Source organism: Phocoena sinus, chromosome 5 (assembly GCF_008692025.1).
Source record: "Phocoena sinus isolate mPhoSin1 chromosome 5, mPhoSin1.pri, whole genome shotgun sequence".
Lineage (NCBI taxonomy): Eukaryota > Metazoa > Chordata > Mammalia > Artiodactyla > Phocoenidae > Phocoena > Phocoena sinus.
The window spans coordinates 94,890,791-94,910,870 of NC_045767.1; the positions used below are offsets into that span (position 1 = coordinate 94,890,791).

A 20,080-nucleotide genomic window follows, 5' to 3' on the forward strand; every position below is an offset into this window, starting at 1 on the left:
ATAGGATGAGTTATGGAGACTCTGTCCCGGTAGTTATGAAATAGTCTGGTGCTTTAAGAGCTTTGGAATGGTGAAGTGGAAACTTTCCCCTAAAAGAGAGATTTAGAAGAGGCTTTAGGATAGAGCAAGTGTGGTGGGAGGGGCATCTGTTAAAGTGATGCTGTCCCCAGAGAATAGAGTCGAAGAGAAGGAAAGTCAAAGGTGGGTTGAGCTCAGGACGGCATGGAGAGGCCACCTTTAATGAAACAGCCTCGCCTCATGAGGGGGACCTCTTTTGCTGGCATTGTGGGCAGCACCTTGTACAGCTGACGTTCCAGCAAGTCAAGTCCCCACATCTTCTCTGGAGTGAGAAAAACACCTGAGCCTTTTGGCTGACCAGGTTATTTAAGTTTCGCGTGGGCTTATTACAGCCAGCATTTGGGTGACTATTTCATCCATGACCTCTCAAAGCTATCCTTTCAAATTAGCTTTTGGATCTCTGCCCAGCCTTGCCAACCAGTTAGGGAGACAAGCCTGAAATACGTTTTCCTAAAGAGTGTTGGAATGCGTTTTCCCTGTTCTTTCCCCCACAAATTAGCCTGTGAAAGGGAGGAGAAAGGACCTTTAACCCCTTTCTTTTCCTCTTTACTAACTTAATCTCAGCACCAGATAATGTCATGTCTTAGAAGATGATGCTTGGAGATTCACTGAAAAAGAAAGCGGCAGGTGGTAATGCCCTAGTGTCCACATCCGATCGAATACAGGAGTGTGGAGGGAGAGGTCTGCTTGCTTTGCCTGTCTGTGAGGCTGAAAGGAGAATTAATTTATGCGTGTGAGACAAGAACTGAATACTGAATTCTGCCTTGTTCTCTTCAAAGTAGAGGATGTAATTACAATATGCATGGAACATCCCCAGGCTTTTGGTATTCTGGATCTATAACATCATAACAGGAACAAATTATAGGAAGAAAAATTATTTTTTGTTCTGTCATTAAGCCAGGCAAATACTTTATGAGCTTTTCTTTCCTTTGGACTTAGGTCAACAGCCAAGCCGACTCGTTATTTGGCTATGCAGAAGAATATATATAAGATATGGTCTGCAGAATGTGCTTTTGGCCAGTGTCAAAATCACAGGTTTTCAAAAGGTATTAATGGTATTAAGGTGGCACAGCTACAGCACAGGTCTTGTGGGAGCGTTGTTTCGTGTACATATTATTTCTTGATTTTACAGAGCTTTCTTTGCTTGTTACAGTGCTCATAAAAAATACAGCTTTTGTAAATGAGTATAGAAAACACTGTGAAATTTAAAAATATCTACCTGTCATCTATCTATCTATCTATCTGTCTATCTATCAGCATGTACCAAACCCCTTGATCTCTGGTCTCCCTCTGCTGAGAGAGGTGTCACTGATTTAGGGATAAGAGTAGGAGATGAAAATGAAGGGGACTCATGTGACTTTTCTCTAAGAGAGAGGTGAGAATACTTCCTTTCCATCATTCTGTGCACTTTGGATCACTGTCTGGGCTTCTGTGGCTTTGACATCTAGAGTGGAGTCTCCCTGACGAATGTTCTTTGTTATTCCCATAATTCTCAAGCTTATTGTGAAGGGAGAATCCCTTGCTTAATTTTATGTCTCTTGAGTCAGATAATAGATTCACATCATTAGAGAGCTTGAAGGTACCGAAGAGATTAGTTAATACAGCCCTCTCATTTTACAGTTGAGAAAACTTTGGTGATTGACAAGTTATTATAATTAATTTTTGTGGCCTCATCTGAGAGTTGGTATAATTGCGTTTAAGAAATGACAGTTAGTGTTTCTCAGTAGTGACAAAAACAAGCTCTTGTTTTAATGAAATGTCAAGATGTTTAGAAGCAATCTCCTAACTTTTAATAGAATAAAGACATTCACTTCAAGTTGTTTTATAAGCAGCTTTCAAATTTTACTTTATTTAAGTTGATTCATTAGATATTTTATTAATATTAATGATTTATTAGATATTTTATCTAATGATTCATTAGATATTTTAAATATCTAATTAGATATTAAATATCTAATATTTTAAATATCTAATATTTTTAAATATCTAATGATTCATTAGATATTTTAAACAGTACTTTGCTCTCTGATGACTAAAGTGAATATTTGTTTATTGGTGAAAATTTGGAAAATAGAAAAGTATTCAAGCAGAAAAAAATCCACTAGTAATCTCCAAGCTATGAAAATCACTATTGCTTCCTCAGGTTTTTTTTTGTTGTGGGGAACGGCTGGCAGTGAATATGGGTGGATGGATAGATAGATAGATAGATAGAGAAATATGTTTTTACATGATTGTAATTATACTATGTATACAGTTTATATCTTGCTTTTTTATAAAACATTATTTTGTAAATAGTTCCCCAGCATACTCTTGGAGAACATGATTTCCTATTATTAGGCACTTGGGTAGCTTCCAATATTCACGAAAACATTTCCAATTTCACTATGAAGAACAATGAGATGGAATTCCTTGTATTGAAACTTTTTGGTGTGTCACTGATCATTTTCTCCAGATAACTTTTTAAACATGAAATTAGTATGTCAGGGCTTCCCTGGTGGCGCAGTGGTTGAGAGTCCGCCTGCCAATGCAGGGGACACGGGTTCGTGCCCCAGTCTGGGAAGATCCCACATGCCGCGGAGCGGCTGGGCCCGTGAGCCATGGCCACTGAGCCTGCGCGTCCGGAGCCTGTGCTCTGCAACGGGAGAGGCCACAACAGAGAGAGGCCCGCGTAACGCAAAAAAAAAAAAAAAAAATTAGTATGTCAAAGCATCTAAAGATTTTGAGTATTGAAGCTGTGACATCTGTGGTCATTAAAATTCAATTTTAAGTTGTCTGTGTCTAATGATAAACCCAGTGGGACTATCATGGATAGTATAGCTTCTTTTCGTGTCTCATTACCTAGGGTAGGCCCCCGCCTGGCTGAGTTGTTCCAGGTGCTATCATGAGAGAAGGCTCTGTGTAGAATTCCACTCCATTGCAGTTTCACTAACAATAGCTACTATGAATTTTAAACACTTTCCATATCTGATATTAAAAGATATTATCAAATTTTATTTTAAATAATATTTCTTTGCAGTTAATAAAGTTGAATATTCCATAAGCTTGTTGCTATTTTTTTTCCATTGGGATTTTTTTTTCTTTTTCTTTAAATTGAGTTATAGTTGACTTACAATATAATATTAGTTTCAGGTACACAGCATAGTGATTCAATATTTTTATACATCATGAAATGATCACCACTATGAGTCTAGCTACCATCTGTTATCATACAAAGTTATTACAATATTACTGACTATAGTCTCCATGCTGTACATTGCGTCCCCATGAGTTATTTATTTTATAACTGGAAGTTTGTACCTCTTAGTCCCCTTCACCTATTTCACCCCCACATATCCCCTCCGCTCTGATAACCACCTGCTTGTTCTCTGTACCTGAGCCTGTTTCGTTTGGTTTTGTTTATTCTTTTGTTTTTTAGATTCCATATATAAGTGAAGTCATACAATATTTGTCTTTCTCTGTCAGACTTATTTCACTAAGCATAATATCCTCTAGGTCCATCCATGTTTTTGCAAATGGCAAAATTTCATTTTTTATGGCTGAGTAATATTCCTTTGTGTGTGTGTGTGTGTGTGTGTGTGTGTGTGTGTGTGTGTGTGTGACATCTTCTTTATCCATTCATCTCTTGATGGACACTAGGTTGCTTCCATATCTTGGCTATTACAAATAATGTTCCAGTGAACATTGGGGTGCATATATCTTTTTGAATTAGTGTTTTTGTTTTCTTCAGATAAATACCCAGAAGTGGAATTACTAGATCATATGGTAGTTCTATTTTTAATTTTTCCTCAAAAATTAAATCTGCATACTGTTTTCCAAGTGACTATATCAATTTACATTCCCACCAACATTACATGTGGGTTCCCTTTTCTTTACATCCTTGCCAACACTTGTTATTTCTTGTCTTTTTGATAATAGCCATTCTGACAGGTATGAGGTGATATCTCACTGTGGTTTTGATTTGTATTTCCCTGACAACTAGTGGTGACTAGTGATGTTGAACATCTTTTCGTGGTCCTGTTGGCCATCTTTATGTCATCTTTGGAAAAATGAATATTCACGGCCTCTGCCCATTTTTTAATTGAGTTGTATGTGTTCTTTTTATATTTTGGATATTAACCCCTTACAGATGTATCACTTGCAAATATTTTGTCCCATTCAGTGGGCTGCCTTTTCATTTTGTGGAGGTTTCCTTCACTGTGCAAAAGCTTTTTAGTTTGATGTAGCCCCATTTGTTTATTTTTGCTTTTGTTTCCCTTGCCTGAGGAGACAGAACAAAAAAATATTGCTAAGACCCATGTCAAAGAGCGTACAACCTATGTTTTCTTCTAGGGGTTTTATGATTTCAGGTCTTATATTTAAGTCTCTAATCCATTTTGAGTTTATTTTTGTATATGGTATAAGAAAATGGTTTAGTTTCATTCTTTTACATGTAGCTGTCCAGTTTTTCCAGCATCACTTATTGAAGAGGTCATCCTTTCTCTATTGTATATTCTTGCCTTCTTTGTTGTAGATTAATTGACCACAAGTGGTGACCTTATTTCTGGGCTCTCTATTCTGTTCCACTGACCTATGTGTCTGTTTTTATGCCAGCCCCATACTGTTTTGATTACAATAGCTTTGTAGTATAGTTTGAAATCAGGGCGTGTGATACTGCCAGCTTTGTTCTTCTTACTCAATTTGGCTTCAGCTAGTTGGAGTCTTTTGTGGTTCCACAAATTTTAGAACTATTTGTTACAGTTCTATGAGAAATACCATGAGTATTTTGATAGAGATTGAGTTGAATCTGTAGATTACTTTGGGTAATATGAACATTCTAACAATATTAATTCTTCCATAGCATGAGCACAGCATACCTTTCCATTTCTCTTTCAATTTTTTTCATTGATGTCTTTTAGTTTTTAGAGTACAGGACATTCACTTCCTTAGTTAAATTTATTCCTAGGTATTTTATTCTTTTTGATGCAATTGTAAATTGGATTGTTTTCTTTATTATTATGTAATGACCACATGTATTTTTTTATTATAGTCTTTGTTTTAAAGTCTGTTTTGTCTGATCAGAGTAGTGTTACTCCAGCTTTCTTCTCATTTCCATTTGCATGGAATATCTTTTTCTATTCTTTCCCTTTCAGGTTATGTGTGTTTTTAGATCTGAAGTGAGTCTCTTGAATGCAGCATATAAATGGCTCTTTTTTTTTTAATCTATTCGCTCTATATCTTTTGATTGAAGCATTTATTCCATTTACATTTAAAGTGATTATTGGTAAGTATGTACTTGTTGCTGTTTAGTTAATTGTTTTCTGGTTATTTTGGGTACTTCTTTGTTCCTTTCTCCTTCTTTTAGTCTCTTCTCTTGTAATTTGATGATTTTCTTTTTATTTTTTGTGTATCTATTGTAGATTTTTGGTTTGTGGTTACATTAAGGTTCATATATATTGATTGATATATATATGTATATAAGCACTACATTTTTAGTCCCCTCCACATGTTTTTAATGTCATGTTTTACATCTTTTTACTTTGTATATTCCTTAACTACTAATTATAGTTTTAGTTGATTTTACAGTTTTTGCTTTTCAAATTTTACTTGCTTTTTCAATAGTTGATCCATTACCTTTACTATATATTTTCCTTTACAGTGAGATTTTTTTTTGTTCATATATTTTCATATTTCTGACCTTTTATTTGTTCATATATTTTCATATTTATGACCTTTTCTTCTCTGCTTAAAGAAGACCCTTTAACACTTCTTGTAAGGTCAGTTTAGTGGTGATGAAATCTTCGTTTTTGCTTGTCTGGGAAGCTCTTTATCTTGCCTTCAATTCCGAATGATATCCTTACTGGGTAGAGTATTCTTGGTTATAAGTTTTTTTTCCTTTCAGCACTTTAAATATATCATTCTACTCCCTTATGGCCTGCAAAGTTTCTGCTGAAAAATCAGTTGATAGCCTTATGGGATTTCCCTTGAATATTATGCATAGTATTCCTCTTGCTGCCTTTGAAATTCTCTGTCTTTTGCCTTATTAATCATGATGTGTCTTGGTGAGGATCTCTTTGGGTTCATCTTCTTTGGGACTGTTTCCTTCCCCATGTCAGGGAAGTTTACAGCCATTATTTCTTCAAATAAGTTTTCTGCCCCTTTCTTTCTCACTCCTCCTTCTGAGATCCTGATAATGCAAATGTTTGTATGCTTGATGTTGTCTCAGAGGTTCCTTAAACGATCCTCATTTTTAAAAATTCTTTTTTTTTCTTTGTGCTGTATTGATTGGGTGATTTCCATTAGTCTGTCTTCCATGTTGCTTATATATTCTTCTGTAACATCTAATCTGCTCTTGATTCCCTCCAGCATATTTTTCCTTTTAATTATTGTATTCTTCAGTTCTGATTGTTTCTTTTTTTATATTTTCTATCTCTTTGTTGAAGTTTTCCCTGTGTTCTACCATTCTTCTCCTGATTTCTATAAGCATCTTTATAACCATTGCTTTGAATTCTTTATTAGGTAAATTACTTATCTTTATTTCATTGGAGTTGTTTTTCCTGGGTTTGCTTCTGTGAATTAGGTGAAACAGTTATCTCTCCTGGTCTTAAAGGTGTGGCCTTGTGTAGAATTCTTCCTATGTAGATTTTGTGTGCCAGGTGGCCTTGGCAGTTGTGGCTGGAGCAGGATGGCAGGGGTGGGTTTTAGGGTATGTCAGTCAGGGCTGGGGCCTCCCTGGCAAGATGCCTGGAACTGAAGTGGACACTGGCCAAGGCTTTCGTGAGCTGGATTGGGGTTGCTACCTTGGTGACACGGCTAGAGGTGGAGTGGGCACAGGCTGGAAGGTGTGCTGGGGCCACCTTTGCAAGCCAGCTAGTGGGCCAGGTTCTTTTCAAACCACTGCCTCTGTGCTGGGACTCAGAGAGAGTGAGTTTGTGCATAAGCCCTTTAAGAGAGGAGTCTTGGTTTCCTATAGCTCTCTGGCTTCCCCCAGTGTAAGTCCCACAGGTTTTCAAATCCAGTTATGGGGTCTCATCTTCCTGGTGCAGGTCTTAGGGCTGTGGTGCCCAATGTGGGGCTGGATGGAATTCCTTACTTATTAGGGAGGTCCTCTAAGTTTGTGATATTCATTCGGCTTTTGAGTTTCCTGCCAGGGGTATGGGTCACCTCCTATACATCTCAATGAGGTTATTTTCTTTATATCCTTAATTGTAGAAGAGCTGTTCTGCTAGTCTGCAGGTTGTTCTTAGAGAGAGTTGTTCTATATGTAGTTGTAATTTTGGTGCATCCATGGGAGGAGGTGAGCTCAGAATCTTCCTACTCTACCATCTTTATCTTGCCTCCAGTCTTTTCTTATTGCTTGTAAATGATTTTATATAGTAGAGTATAATTCTAATTAATATAATTTGCAGTTTTTAAAAATCAGTTCGTCATTTGCCTTTTAAATTGTTTTTATAATGTATATTTGACAGACTTTTAAAATTTTAACTCATCAGAACCTATTAATTTTTCTCTTACAATTTCTTCCTTTGCTTTTATGCTTAGACCTTCAAAGCATAAAGGTCCATTGCCTGCTATCTTTTATTAGCCAATAGTTTATTAGCAAGTTGTGGACTTGCCCATGTATATGCTACACTAAATTTGAAATTTTATATTTAATTATAGAAGAAGTAAAAATTGATAGGAGAGGACTTGGCCTTGGTATCCAAGTCTGTTGCCGTGATCACAGTCAGCACATAGGTGTGAAAAGGAGTAGGAAGACCATGGACTCATGCAGTAGAGAGAAGGGAGAGGATTGAGCACCTCCTACCTGCCACTCCCCTTGCTGGCTCTTTCACAACTGCCTCGTTTAACCTTTACAGTAACCAAGTGCACAAGATATCGTCCTACCATTTAAGTTTTCTAGACCAGGAAGCTGAAATCTAGAAAGATTACATCACATTCATAGTCCCCAAGTCAGGGAGGGCCGAGCTTGGATCTGAGAACATGCATGCCTCCAAGGAAATCCGTGGTTCATCCAACTCAGTGCATTCCTTGCATTTCTGCCCTCTTGTACTCCCAGTGAGTCCACCTAAAGAAAGTAATTTTCAGGATGGTAAGGTGAGGACTTGGTTCCCAAATAACTGGATGACCGTGACTACCTATTACTATTATTGTTACAATAATAGCACAGGTTATTAGTAATTCCAAAACGTCAGCCTTGGCATGCTTGCAACCTGGGAGCAATTTGCAGAAGAAAGGGGCAGTGACTTGTTAAGTAAGACAGAGTCCTTTTGTGTTTCAGAGAGGTGAATAATTATTCTGGATGCTGGCTTGAGGAGAAGCAGTTGAAATCCCCAGATTATATTTAGATGACTGAGCGCTGGGTGTGTGTGACGTTTTTAATAGAAGTCTGTATATGATTTGTGCTGAATCAGGTATCATCATATGCTACATTTAATAGAGGCAAAGGAATATGATATTTAAGAAAATGTTATAAGAGGAAAACTTTATGGATTAAGCTCTTTTTTTTTTTTTTTGCGGTACACAGGCCTCTCACTGCTGTGGCCTCTCCCGTTGCGGAGCACAGGCTCCGGACGCGCAGGCTCAGCGGCCATGGCTCACGGACCCAGCCGCTCCGCGGCACGTGGGATCCTCCTGGACCGGGGCACAAACCCATATCCCCTGCATTGGCAGGCGGACTCTCAACCACTGCGCCACCAGGGAAGCCCTAAGCTCATTATTTTTTTCATACATTTTTTAAAAGGCCACCACCATTCCACTCTGCCATTGAGAACATAACGTATTTTGACAGCTACTTCCCCAAGCAATCAACATACTTGTAGCTTTTTACATTCAGGGTTTACCCCTGCCCTCACTCTGCATCACATCTGAGAGTGGCCCATTTAGATACTTTTGGTGCTTAGTAAATCATATAACTCAAAACATAGATCTGTTAGATCACTGATACAGTGCCAGCTTTGGGAATGTCATATCCCAGCCTAAAGTGGGCTAGGGACATTCTGTGTGTGTAGATGGACACCCTCGCCAGGAATGAGTTTGCTCTACAATTTGGACCAGGTGCCTCCTGCTGGCTATGACAGGTTCCCTGGGACCATAAGATCACTGGAACGGGAGAGAGAGAAAGAGGGGTGGGGAAAGGGAGAGAGAGAGAGAACACAAATATGGGAACTCATCAGGGTAAAAAGTAAAGGCCAAAAAAAAAAAAAAAAAAAGCAGAATACAGAGTGGGAGCTATATTGAAAATAATATAAAGAATTCAGTAGATATACGTGTATGTGTGTATATTTTACTTTGGTCTGCATAGAATTTTTTAAATGATGGGATTGGGGTCATTTTTATTTTATTTTTGTGCTTCTCTGAAATTTTCAAATGTAAAATTTTAGGGATAAAAAAGGAAAATACAACTCAGTTTTAAAACTGGTCTCTGCACAGACCTACTGGAGAACAGACTTGAGGTTATGGGGAGGGGGAAGGGTGAGCTGTGACAAAGCGAGAGAGAGGCATGGACATATATACAGTAACAAACGTAAGGTAGATAGCTAGTGGGAAGCAGCCGCATGGCACAGGGAGATCAGCTCGGTGCTTTGTGACCGCCTGGAGGGGTGGGATAGGGAGGGTGGGAGGGAGGGAGACTCAAGAGGGAAGAGATATGGGAACATATGTATATGTATAACTGATTCACTTTGTTATAAAGCAGAAACTAACATACCATTGTAAAGCAATTATACCCCAATAAAGATGTTAAAAAAATAAATATAAATAAATAAATAAAGTTGGTCTCTGACTTGGAATATTGCAAACCCTGGTCTCAGCCTTGCAAGCCTAGAGCCTTCTTCCATCTCTCCTGAGCTCCATCCTTCATTTGTTTAAGAGAAGGCTTGTTTCTGTTTGGTCAGATGAAAGCCTATATTCTGACAATAATTTTTTTGTCTTTTTTTTTTCCCCTAACGCACAGCATGGGACAGAGTGGGCCTCCTCCCCATGCAGTGTGTGCTCTTGCACTCATGGGGAAGTCCGATGCACCTCCCGACCGTGCCCACCACTGACGTGTGGACACCAGGAGCTGGAATTCATCCCTGAAGGAAGCTGCTGCCCAGTCTGTGTGGGCCCCGGGAGTGAGTATGAGCTTGTAGAGAGAGACCCTCTTTGCCTTTGAGGTTTACCTGGTGACATCCCAACTCTTCTCTTTCTTGCTCAGTGTGGTACAAAGATCCCTAACCCCATTCCTTATTGGAACCGAGATGTAGCCTTGCACGTGGCAGAAGCAATGTTGCAGAGACTGAGCTCCATTCCAAACTTGAGATTCTGAGACTCTCTGATTTATTATTTTGCCTTGGCCAGATGCAATCCCTCTGTGTTCATAGCTCCTAAGAAGGAAAGGGAGGAAGGACAAGACCCTTTGCTGTGGTTGCATAAGGCCAAGGTATTAATAGTTCCTCCTGCCTCTCGGTGGAGAGAAGAACGAACAACTCACTTCTCCATCATGTAGTAACACTACCACTCATTCTGCTGGCTGGTCTTTCAGTTGACATAACTTCTTTCTCCAAAACACACCAAGTAGGAAGCAGGTATTTCATTTGTCTTTATGGCCTCTTCGCTGTGGAGATTATGCCTGCCTGCAAACCAAGGCATGGCTCAGCAAGCCAGGGGCATGCTTCCAGGCCCTCTCCTTAGAATCCATGCTTGGACCACGTACCCTTTTATTACATTTTAGGGATATATGTCCCTTTCCATTTTTATAATTAAGTAGTGTTTACTTCACGGTAAATATGAATTATTGTCATTTCTGTATTATATTCTCTCCTGGAGTATAATAGCTAAAATTACTCTCTTTAAATAGCACCTGGAAGCTACACTCTATCCTTGCCTTTTCCCTTTAAAAAGACCTCTGGTTTCTTTCTGATCCCCAGTTATTCCATTCCTGGTGACTGTTTACCCTGGAGAACCCTTCTGGGGATTAAAAAGTATGGTTAGGAAAGGATGAAAGTAGAATGCATTCCTCATGCATTTCAGATGTCATCCACCAGAAAAGGACAGGCAGCTACTTTGGGCCAAATAACCCCACAAGTAAAAATACTCCAACAACAGTTTAGGGATAGGGTAGAGAGTGGGCTGTCTGGGTTTGTGGGCTCCTTTCTTACATTTTAGGGTGCTTTCTTGTTGGCTGTCCATGAGAAAGATCTATTGGGAGCATTTTGCCTGGAGAGATTAGAGGATCAGCCAGCACCAACTCCACAATTTACTGGGTGCATAATAAAAATGCAGGGCCCTTTGTTCAAAAAGCAGGGGGAAAAAGCTTTTATTTTCTTCCATGGTTTTTGCAACCTGTCCTGTTTTAAATTTATTATTCATGTCACACTCCCTAAGGCACGGGGATATTTGCTGGGTGGGTAAGACCCCCCCCCCACAGGTGCCCCGGGTCCCCCCGCTACTTGGTGCTTAGGGTACATGCACTCCCCAGGCACCCACACCCAGGTCCCTGCTATGGTTGGAGGGTGGCAGCTTTCACTGGGCATGGATTTGGGGTCAGGCTGCTGAGAACCCAGAAGGCAAGGAGGCAGCAGGGAGGTAGGGCCACGCATGAGTGAGACCCCAAACCCCTAGCACATGCTACCTGTCGCACATGCTACCTGTCGCACCAGACTTCACTTATGAAACTCAGAGAGAAAGTTAAGAATTCCATACAGTGACTGCAGAGCAATACCCCAAGCACGGGCCCCCGTTGTTTGCACTGCGCCCCTGAGCACAGGGCCCTGTGTGACTGCACTGGCCGCACACGCATGCAGTCAGCCCTGGGATCAGCAAGTGCAATCCCCCCAGTAATTCTTATTGCTCTGACCTTCCAGAACCCTGTTCCTACGAAGGCCGTGTGTTTCAGGATGGGGAGGACTGGCCATTGAGTCAGTGCGCCAAGTGTGTGTGTAGAAATGGGGTCGCCCAGTGCTTCGCAGCTCAGTGTCATCCTCTGTTTTGTAACCAGGTAAGGAAGACAGCCTCAGAATGGATCCTTCACAGGCTGTTAACTTCACTGTTCAGGAACTTGGAGTCTCTTCTGAGATTTTGTCAGGCAGACCTTGGAAGTACTGAGAACAAGAAGCAAAGGCGGTTTTATTTTCCTTATACTTTTAGAGACCACCCCTGAGAGATTTCTTTTACCCTTAGATGCTACAGATAGGTCTAATTACCAGCCATTTAGGCTAATTGTTACATAATGAAACTGAGCCTTCAGGGTACACATAAAGAAGCCCACCAAACTCTAGTTGCAGATGTTCCAAAAATGTGAAGCGGAACATCTGGAAAATTCAGTAAGATGATCAGCGTTGTTATTGTTTTTCAATGCATAGGTATAGCCTGCTTTTTAAAGACATATGCATGTCTTTGAACCTGATTATCCAGATGTGCCTTATTTAATTTTTATTAGATAATGATTCAAATTATGAAAGGATTTTCTCCAGGGAGGTTTAAAATAGGGGGACCTTGTTCTTCATTTAAAGCTGGTCTGATTTTCACAACATTAGGCTCTTCACACAGATTTACAATAGAAAATCAATTGCAAATAAATTTGGTGTACATGGTATTTTATAGTTTTTTTCTTCTTCCAGTAGCTCCTATGGATGTTTCTTAGCGGTTGACAGATAACCATGAAAGGAGTTTGCCTCCAGTTGAAAAATAGCTCATTTTTTGATCTAAGCAAAAGCTGGAAGCCAACATTCAGTTGATACAGAGCAGTACTTTGTGTCAAATAAAACAAAATCAATAACATGGCATACTGTGATAATTGGGCAATATTTTTAAAGGCAGACAAAAGGCAATTAGGCAAGAAATGCTAAATGCCAAATAAAGGGAAAATGTATCAATTTAAAGACTAGATTGTATTACCCACACTACAGCAACTACTGCACACATGTCACACCTCTCAATTCATCACAAAGTCTTGTCCTAGCTTTCAGATTACAAATGAGTTTCTTGGTAGAGTTGCATAATATCTTACATTCAGAAGATATTGTAGTGTTGGGGCATTTTGATTCACACATTCCAGGCTTTAGTCCCCTTGTGTAAGAAGGTTAATTAAGCAGTTTGCCACCATTACAATAAGGGAGGTGGGAGGATGGATAGAGGAAACACTCCATTGTGAATCTTCTGCTTTAAGTCTTTAAAAACTTAACCCTGACTGCATATCAGAGGTTAGCTTGGAATAATTGACAACTGGGCTTCCCTGGTGGCGCAGTGGTTGAGAGTCCGCCTGCCGATGCAGGGGACGCGGGTTCGTGCCCCGGTCTGGGAAGATTCCACATGCCGTGGAGCGGCTGGGAGAGGCCACAACAGTGAGGGGCCCGCGTACCGCAAAAAAAAAAAAAACCCAACTGTTAGACTATTTAAAGACATTTTTCTTGATTTAATATCACTATTAACCATTGGGTGTTCTGATGATATAAAGAGGTGCTGTAGAATTAGCACCTTTGTTGGAAACATTCTCACCGCCACCATCTGGGGGCATATATTATGTGCTAATCATTAATTTTAAGAGCTTTTAATTTGCGTAACAACCCTGTGAAGTAGGAACTATTATTATCATCCCACGTTATAGTAGATAAAACTGAGATACAGAGTTTAAATAATTTGCTCAAGGTACCACAGTTATGAACTGTCATTGCTTCTAACCTAGGCAGTGATACATGACAACCTCAACAGACCACACCTGACATATTTTTAACCATTACACTGTATCGCCTCCCAAAATGATGAGTTACATATCATTTATGTATAATAATAATCACAAAACAATAGTTGCTCACATCATTGAGCATGATTGCAAGCCTTTTATATGTATTAACTCATTCATTTTTTAAAACTCATTCATTTAAAAAAACACAAGTTCATCAGAAGAAATGCATTTCCAGGTGTTGAGCTTTAGAAAAATTTGCTTTTTAATATAAAGTGATTTTTTGTTGTTGTTTTTTTTTTTGTGGTACGCGGGCCTCTCACTGTGGTGGCCTCTCCCATTGCGGAGCACAGGCTCCGGACGCGCAGGCTCAGCGGCCATGGCTCACAGGCCCAGCCGCTCCGCGGCATGTGGGATCTTCCTGGACTGGGGCACAAACCCGCACCCTCTGCATCGGCAGGCGGACTCTCAACCACTGCGCCACCAGGGAAGCCCATAAAGTGTTTTTTAAATTGTAAAGGGAATCTGTATTCCTTAAGGAAAGTTTGCAAAAAGCGGAAAAGCAGAGAAGGAAATGATCTTCCATATTTCCACCATTCCAAAGGATCACGATAGGATTTCTTTTGGAATTCATTCCAATTTTTTGGTAGGCAAATGTGGATATATTTGTTTGCATAGTTATAATCAGATGTTAGGAGTTAGTGATCATCTCTGACAAAAGGAGAAATTCCTGTGTTCAAATGAGGGGTTGCTCCCTTAGTGTGTGATGTAAATGCATGCTGAAATTGCTTGCCTTCAGCTTCTGTCCAGATGCCTTGTGAACAGAGCCCTAGCCCATCCACATTTTTGTAGGCTCATTAAAATGTTCAGTCTGATGAGAGTTCTTCCTGACACTACTATCACCAATTTTTTTTAGTACATCTTTATTGGAGTATAATTGCTTCACAGTACCTTGTTAGTTTCGCTTCACAACAAAGCGAATCGGCCATATGCACACATGAATCCCCATATCCCCTCCCTTTTGAGCCTCCCTCCTATCCTCCCTATCCCACCCCTCTAGGTCATCGCAAAGCACCGAGCCCATCTCCCTGTGCGATGCTGCAGCTTCCCACCAGCCAACTATTTTACATTCGGTAGTGTATATATACGTCGATGCTACTCTCACTTTGCCCCAGCTTCGCCCTCCCACCCCATGTCATCAAGTCCATTCTCTATGTCTGCCTCTTTATTCCTGCCCTGCAACTAGGTTCATCAGTACCATTTTTTTTTTAGATTCCATATATACGTGTTAGCATATGGTATTTGTTTTTCTCTTTCTGACTTACTTCACTCTGTATGACAGACTCTAGGTGCATCCACCTCGCTACAAATAACTCAATTTCATTTCTTTTTATGGCTGAGTAATATTCCATTGGATACATGTGCCACGTCTTCTTCATCCATTCATCTGTTGATGGACAGTTAGGTTGCTTCCATGTCCTGGCTATTGTAAATAGTGCTGCAATGAACATTGTGGTACATGACTCTTTTTGAATTATGGTTTTCTCAGGGTATATGCCCAGTAGTGGGATTGCTGGGTCATATGGTAGTTCTATTTTTAGTTTTTTAAGGAGCCTCCATACTGTTTTCCATAGTGGTTGTATCAATTTACACTCCCACCAACAGTGTAGGAGGGTTCCCTTTTCACCACACCCTTTCCAGCATTTACTGTTTCTAGCTTTCATGATAATGGCCGTTCTGGCCGGCGTGAGGTGATACCTCATTGTATTTTTGATTTGCATTTCTCTAATAATTAGTGATGTTGAGCATCTTTTCATGTGCCTCTTGGCCATCTGTATGTCTTCCTTGGTGAAATGTCTGTTTAGGCCTTCTGCCCATTTTTTGACTGGATTGTTTGTTTTTTTGATATTGAGCTCCATGAGCTGTTTGTATATTTTGGAGATTAATCCTTTGTCTGTTGTTTCATTTGCAAATATTTTCTCCCATCAATTTTTTTAATACTACAATTTTCCCATTCCCAATATTGGTTAATCTAAGTGAATTGAACTTCATCTTCAGAGTTTTTTAAAAAAGATAAAGATTGGTATGTCTTCTGAGCCACCAAGTGTTTGAGAATTATTTTCTATTGTGCCTACATTCATGAAAGACAATTTGTAGGGGTCTACAATTTAAGGAGATTATAATCTTTTCCCATATCAACCCTATAAACTCTGTTCCATTAAATTCTGGAATTTAGTGCCATGGAGGAATCTGAGGTTTTTCTGCTTTCTATTCTGTTATATTCAGCTAGTTTACTCTGTTGAATTCTTGCAGGATGTTTCTTCATCTTTATATTTAAAACATTTTCCCAGGATATTTCCAAGTGAGGTGTCTTTTCACATAGTTTGCCTAGAATACTGTGAAGCCCTTTCAGTCTATATTCCAGGTGTGAAATGTTTTCTTTAGTTACGGCCTTGATTAGTCATGTCTGTTCCAATTATCCTCATTTCTTCAGAAACACCTATGATTCTAACATTGCTCCCCTGCCTTGGTCACTTTCTCTCTCATCATTTTCACTTTTGTGTCTTTCCTCTGCGTTATGGAGAGAGCTTCTTGAGTTTGGGTTTACTGCCTCCAGTATAGATTTTAATTTGATGATTTTCCTTTAATTTTCTTTTAATTCATCCTTATTTCTCCTATCACTGGTTCATCTTTTTTTAACCCCAATGCTTTTTCTTTCTTTATCGCTTCTTCCTTCTATTTAATAAAGACTGCATTTTCTTCTATCTTACTGAAGTTGCAAAATGGCTTTTAAATCTTTTATTTTAGATCCTGCAGTACTTAGTTTTCAGAAATCTGTTCTTTCTGTGCATCTTCAGAATGTTATTACTTTCTATTGCTCTTTAGAGTTTTTCCCCCAAGTTCTTTTCTTTCTGTTTACTCAGCCTTGGTCAAGAGAAATCTGTCCATACCCAGTGCTTGAAAGCTGCAAGGGTAAGCAGCCTGCCCTTGGCTAATTCCCTTTCTTGGATCCATAGCCAGGTGCTAAGAAAGGTGCGTGTTTCCTCGACCAAGGGCCTGGCAGGTTTTCATTTAGTGTAGCTCTGTTGTACTGAGATCAGATATTTTTCTCTCTCCACTGCCCAACCCTCTTACATTTTGAATTCATGAAATGTAAAACTGTAATCCCCAATTTGCAAGGGTTCTCGCCATGTTTCTCGGTGACTCTGTGCTTTACATTTGGGTGTCTTCTTCCCCACTTTTCATCACTTCCTCCACCTCCCCCAACACACATACTTCCCACTCTTTTTGTTTTGTTTTCCTTTTTTTTTTTTACATTATGGGCTCTGATTAGGTAGAAAGACATCGAGGGAGTTGAAAGGCTAGGATGGCACTCTAATGGCTTCAAACTGCAGTGGCCGCACACTGAGGGAACAAACCCGTGTTGTGTTTGATATTGGAAGGCAGGGAGTTGGGAATAAATGATGGTTCCTATTTCTGTTTTGGTTTATAAAGCAAAGAAAGGCCACAGAAAGTCTTATGGTCAGTGGGACTTCCTCGGCAATGGTAGGAGGTTGGCTGTTCTACTTTATGGTGGTAGAATTTTCATCTCATTTTTATACCTTCAGAGGTGATACAGGAGAAGATATTTTGTCAAGAGCTCTGAGCCATAACAAAATATAAACTTTGTCATAAGTACTTTTATTTAAGGAATATGGAAAACCATAATTCAATCAGTTGACCCTCGAGCAACGTGGTTCGAAATATGTGGATCCACTTATATATGGATTTTTTTCAACAGTAAATAGTACACGATCCATGGTTGGTTGCATCCACGGATGTGGAACCACAGACGTGGAGGAACTGTGGATACCTAGGGCTGACTATAAATTATATTCGGATTTTCAGCTGTGTGGAGGTCAGCTCCCCTAACCTCTGCATTGTTCAAGGGTCAACTATATATCCTTAATGGTGGTCCTACCCGAAATTGTAATGACATTAATCATACATTATTTTGGCATTGAACTCCTGTGATGACTGAGGGTACCATATTAGACATGGGGTTGGCAAACTTCTTCTGTAAAGAGCCAGATAGTGAACATTTTCAGCTTTGTGTGCCATATAGTTGGAACAGCTTCTCAACTCTGCCATTATAGCACAAAAACACCCGTAGCTAAAACGTACATGAATGGATGTGGCTGCATTCCAATCAAAGTTTATGGAAATTGGTGGTGGGCTGGATTTGGTCATCCGTCCCTAGCGTACTAGCCCCTGGGTAGTCTCTAGGTTTGGAAGGGCAAATCTACAAAGACCAGAATAATAGGGTTCAAGTGTATGATAGCCACAAAAATGTACAGCTAAAACGCCTTTCCCGTTTCTCTAACCCACTTTGCTGCTCACCTTCTTCTTACTTGCCTCTCCAGTCCTGCTTATAAAACACCAGCCCAGATGGGATCTCAATTCTCAGTCAAGAAGTTCTCTCACGTAATGGGATATTTTCTCTTTAAATGCTTTTCCTCCCTGCCCTTTTTGGGCTCTGTTTGTGAAGAAAGGTTTTGTTTCTGTCAATGAAATACATAATTATTGCCAGTAAGAATCGGAAACTTGATTTTCCTGTACCAGCCTCTACACAGGTAGTTATCTGCCACCCATACCTCCCACTCTCCAGTTGACTCTGCCCCTGTCCTTGGGTTTACTCCATGCTGGATAAGATAGATTCATACTTACCTCTGTATTTCTGTTCAAGATCTGTGATCATGACATTGGTCCCCTGTTTACTTAACATTGTAAACGTTCATTGTTTCCTTCCATAAACTTACTGAATAGTGAGTATGACATCAGATATACCTTTATTTTTACTTCCTCACTGAAATTTCATTAAACTCAAGAGTTCTGAGGTCAAGAAATGCTCAATGATTTCAACGCATGTCCAATTTTCACATACTCTATTAAACATCAATGGTCATAATATTTTTACAGAATTATAAAGAAATAAGGTAACCTAAAGCAGAGAAAACAGTTGTCATGTGAATTCCAGTGATTCAGGTGTTTGAAATAAATTCCTATTAGATAGGAATGCATTAATCTAGCTGATCATGTATAATTCGGTTAAAAAAGCCACTAAAGCATGACTGGAACTTTCCATGAAAAATTAAGGTTACTTGACACCCCCCTACACACATGCCCCAAAGTACACCAGCCTTCTTTTCTTGCCGAGGGAATTCCACAGCAAACCATGATAATAAAATCTCATTCTCTGCTTTTTGTAAGAGAAAGTGCAGCTAACTGTCCAGGAGGTATCTTCTGTATAAGATCTACCACTTCTTAGTCACTGAAACTTGGTTTATTCTAATCCTCCTTCTCTTGGCTTTAATTTGCCTACCTTCCTTCCATTCAAAAGGCTGTGGTGATGTCAAAGTGAGAAGCTGATTCTTTGGCATTAACGAGGAGATTGTTGCTGTGAAAATTCTTAGGGCAGTGGTGACAAAGGGTCTAATATTCTGGGGGTGCAGGTGATAGAGCTGAAACTGTAGGAATAAGGCGGTAGGGGTTCTTTGGGCATTTAGAGTTTGTCACCCACATTTCTCTGCACTGGCTTATTCCTAGATATCTAGGGGCATGACTGATTTTTTTTCATGTTAAGGACCTCCTAATGCATACATATAAACGTGTGGATTCCCATACAGATGCAAAAGAATAGTGAGATAGTTTATCAAGGGAGGGATACCTTCACTTTGAGATTAGCAGTGACTCAGCAGGAGGTAAATGTTCTTAAGTGTTGAATGGTTGATGCCCTGAAGTCCCTCTGCCAACCACTTACTGTTACCAGGTCAGCTCTGTGACCTCGGACAAGTCACACAACCTCTCTGATCTTTAATTTTCTTGTTTGTGAAGGCGGGATAAGAACATCTACTTTACAGGGTCACGTAAAACACTTAAAACAGTACCTGGCAAACACGAAGTACTATTATTGTTATTAGTTGTGCTTTTGTTTGTGCTTAGAAGTGGATGGGACTTGAGGAATGTGCAGACGTCTTAAGAGTCACACTGCCCTGAAAAGTGTTCATTCTTATCAAAGCACCAGGTGACTAATAGATATTAAATGAGAGGAAATTGCTGTTTCTGGAGGCTTGAGGCACGTGATTGAGTTGGCTGTGAGTGAAATTTTCCTACTGTTGTGGATTTTATTAATACTGCCTTTTGATGGACTGCTTTTGGGGTGTCAAGGATGAAACTGTGGTCCGAGTCCCTGGGAAATGCTGCCCACAGTGCTCTTTGCGATCCTGCTCTGCAGCTGGCCGAGTTTACGAGGTAAGCTTTGATGTGCCCCATGTAGGTGTTTTGACATCCATTCTTACACATCAGCCCTCTGCCCTTCTAACC

The 20,080-nt window shown here is 39.8% G+C and overlaps 1 protein-coding gene across 2 annotated transcripts in view; it reads left to right on the top strand.

Annotated features, from left to right (window-relative positions):
- Positions 1–20,080, top strand: part of FRAS1 (Fraser extracellular matrix complex subunit 1) — a 458,507-nt gene that overhangs the window by 170,600 nt on the left and 267,827 nt on the right. For both annotated transcript variants that reach the window (XM_032632916.1, XM_032632915.1), the window contains exons 5-7: positions 10,010–10,169; positions 11,901–12,034; positions 19,925–20,008. In XM_032632916.1, coding sequence (XP_032488807.1) covers positions 10,010–10,169; positions 11,901–12,034; positions 19,925–20,008 — 378 coding nt within the window. The remainder of the gene's footprint in view (positions 1–10,009; positions 10,170–11,900; positions 12,035–19,924; positions 20,009–20,080) is intronic.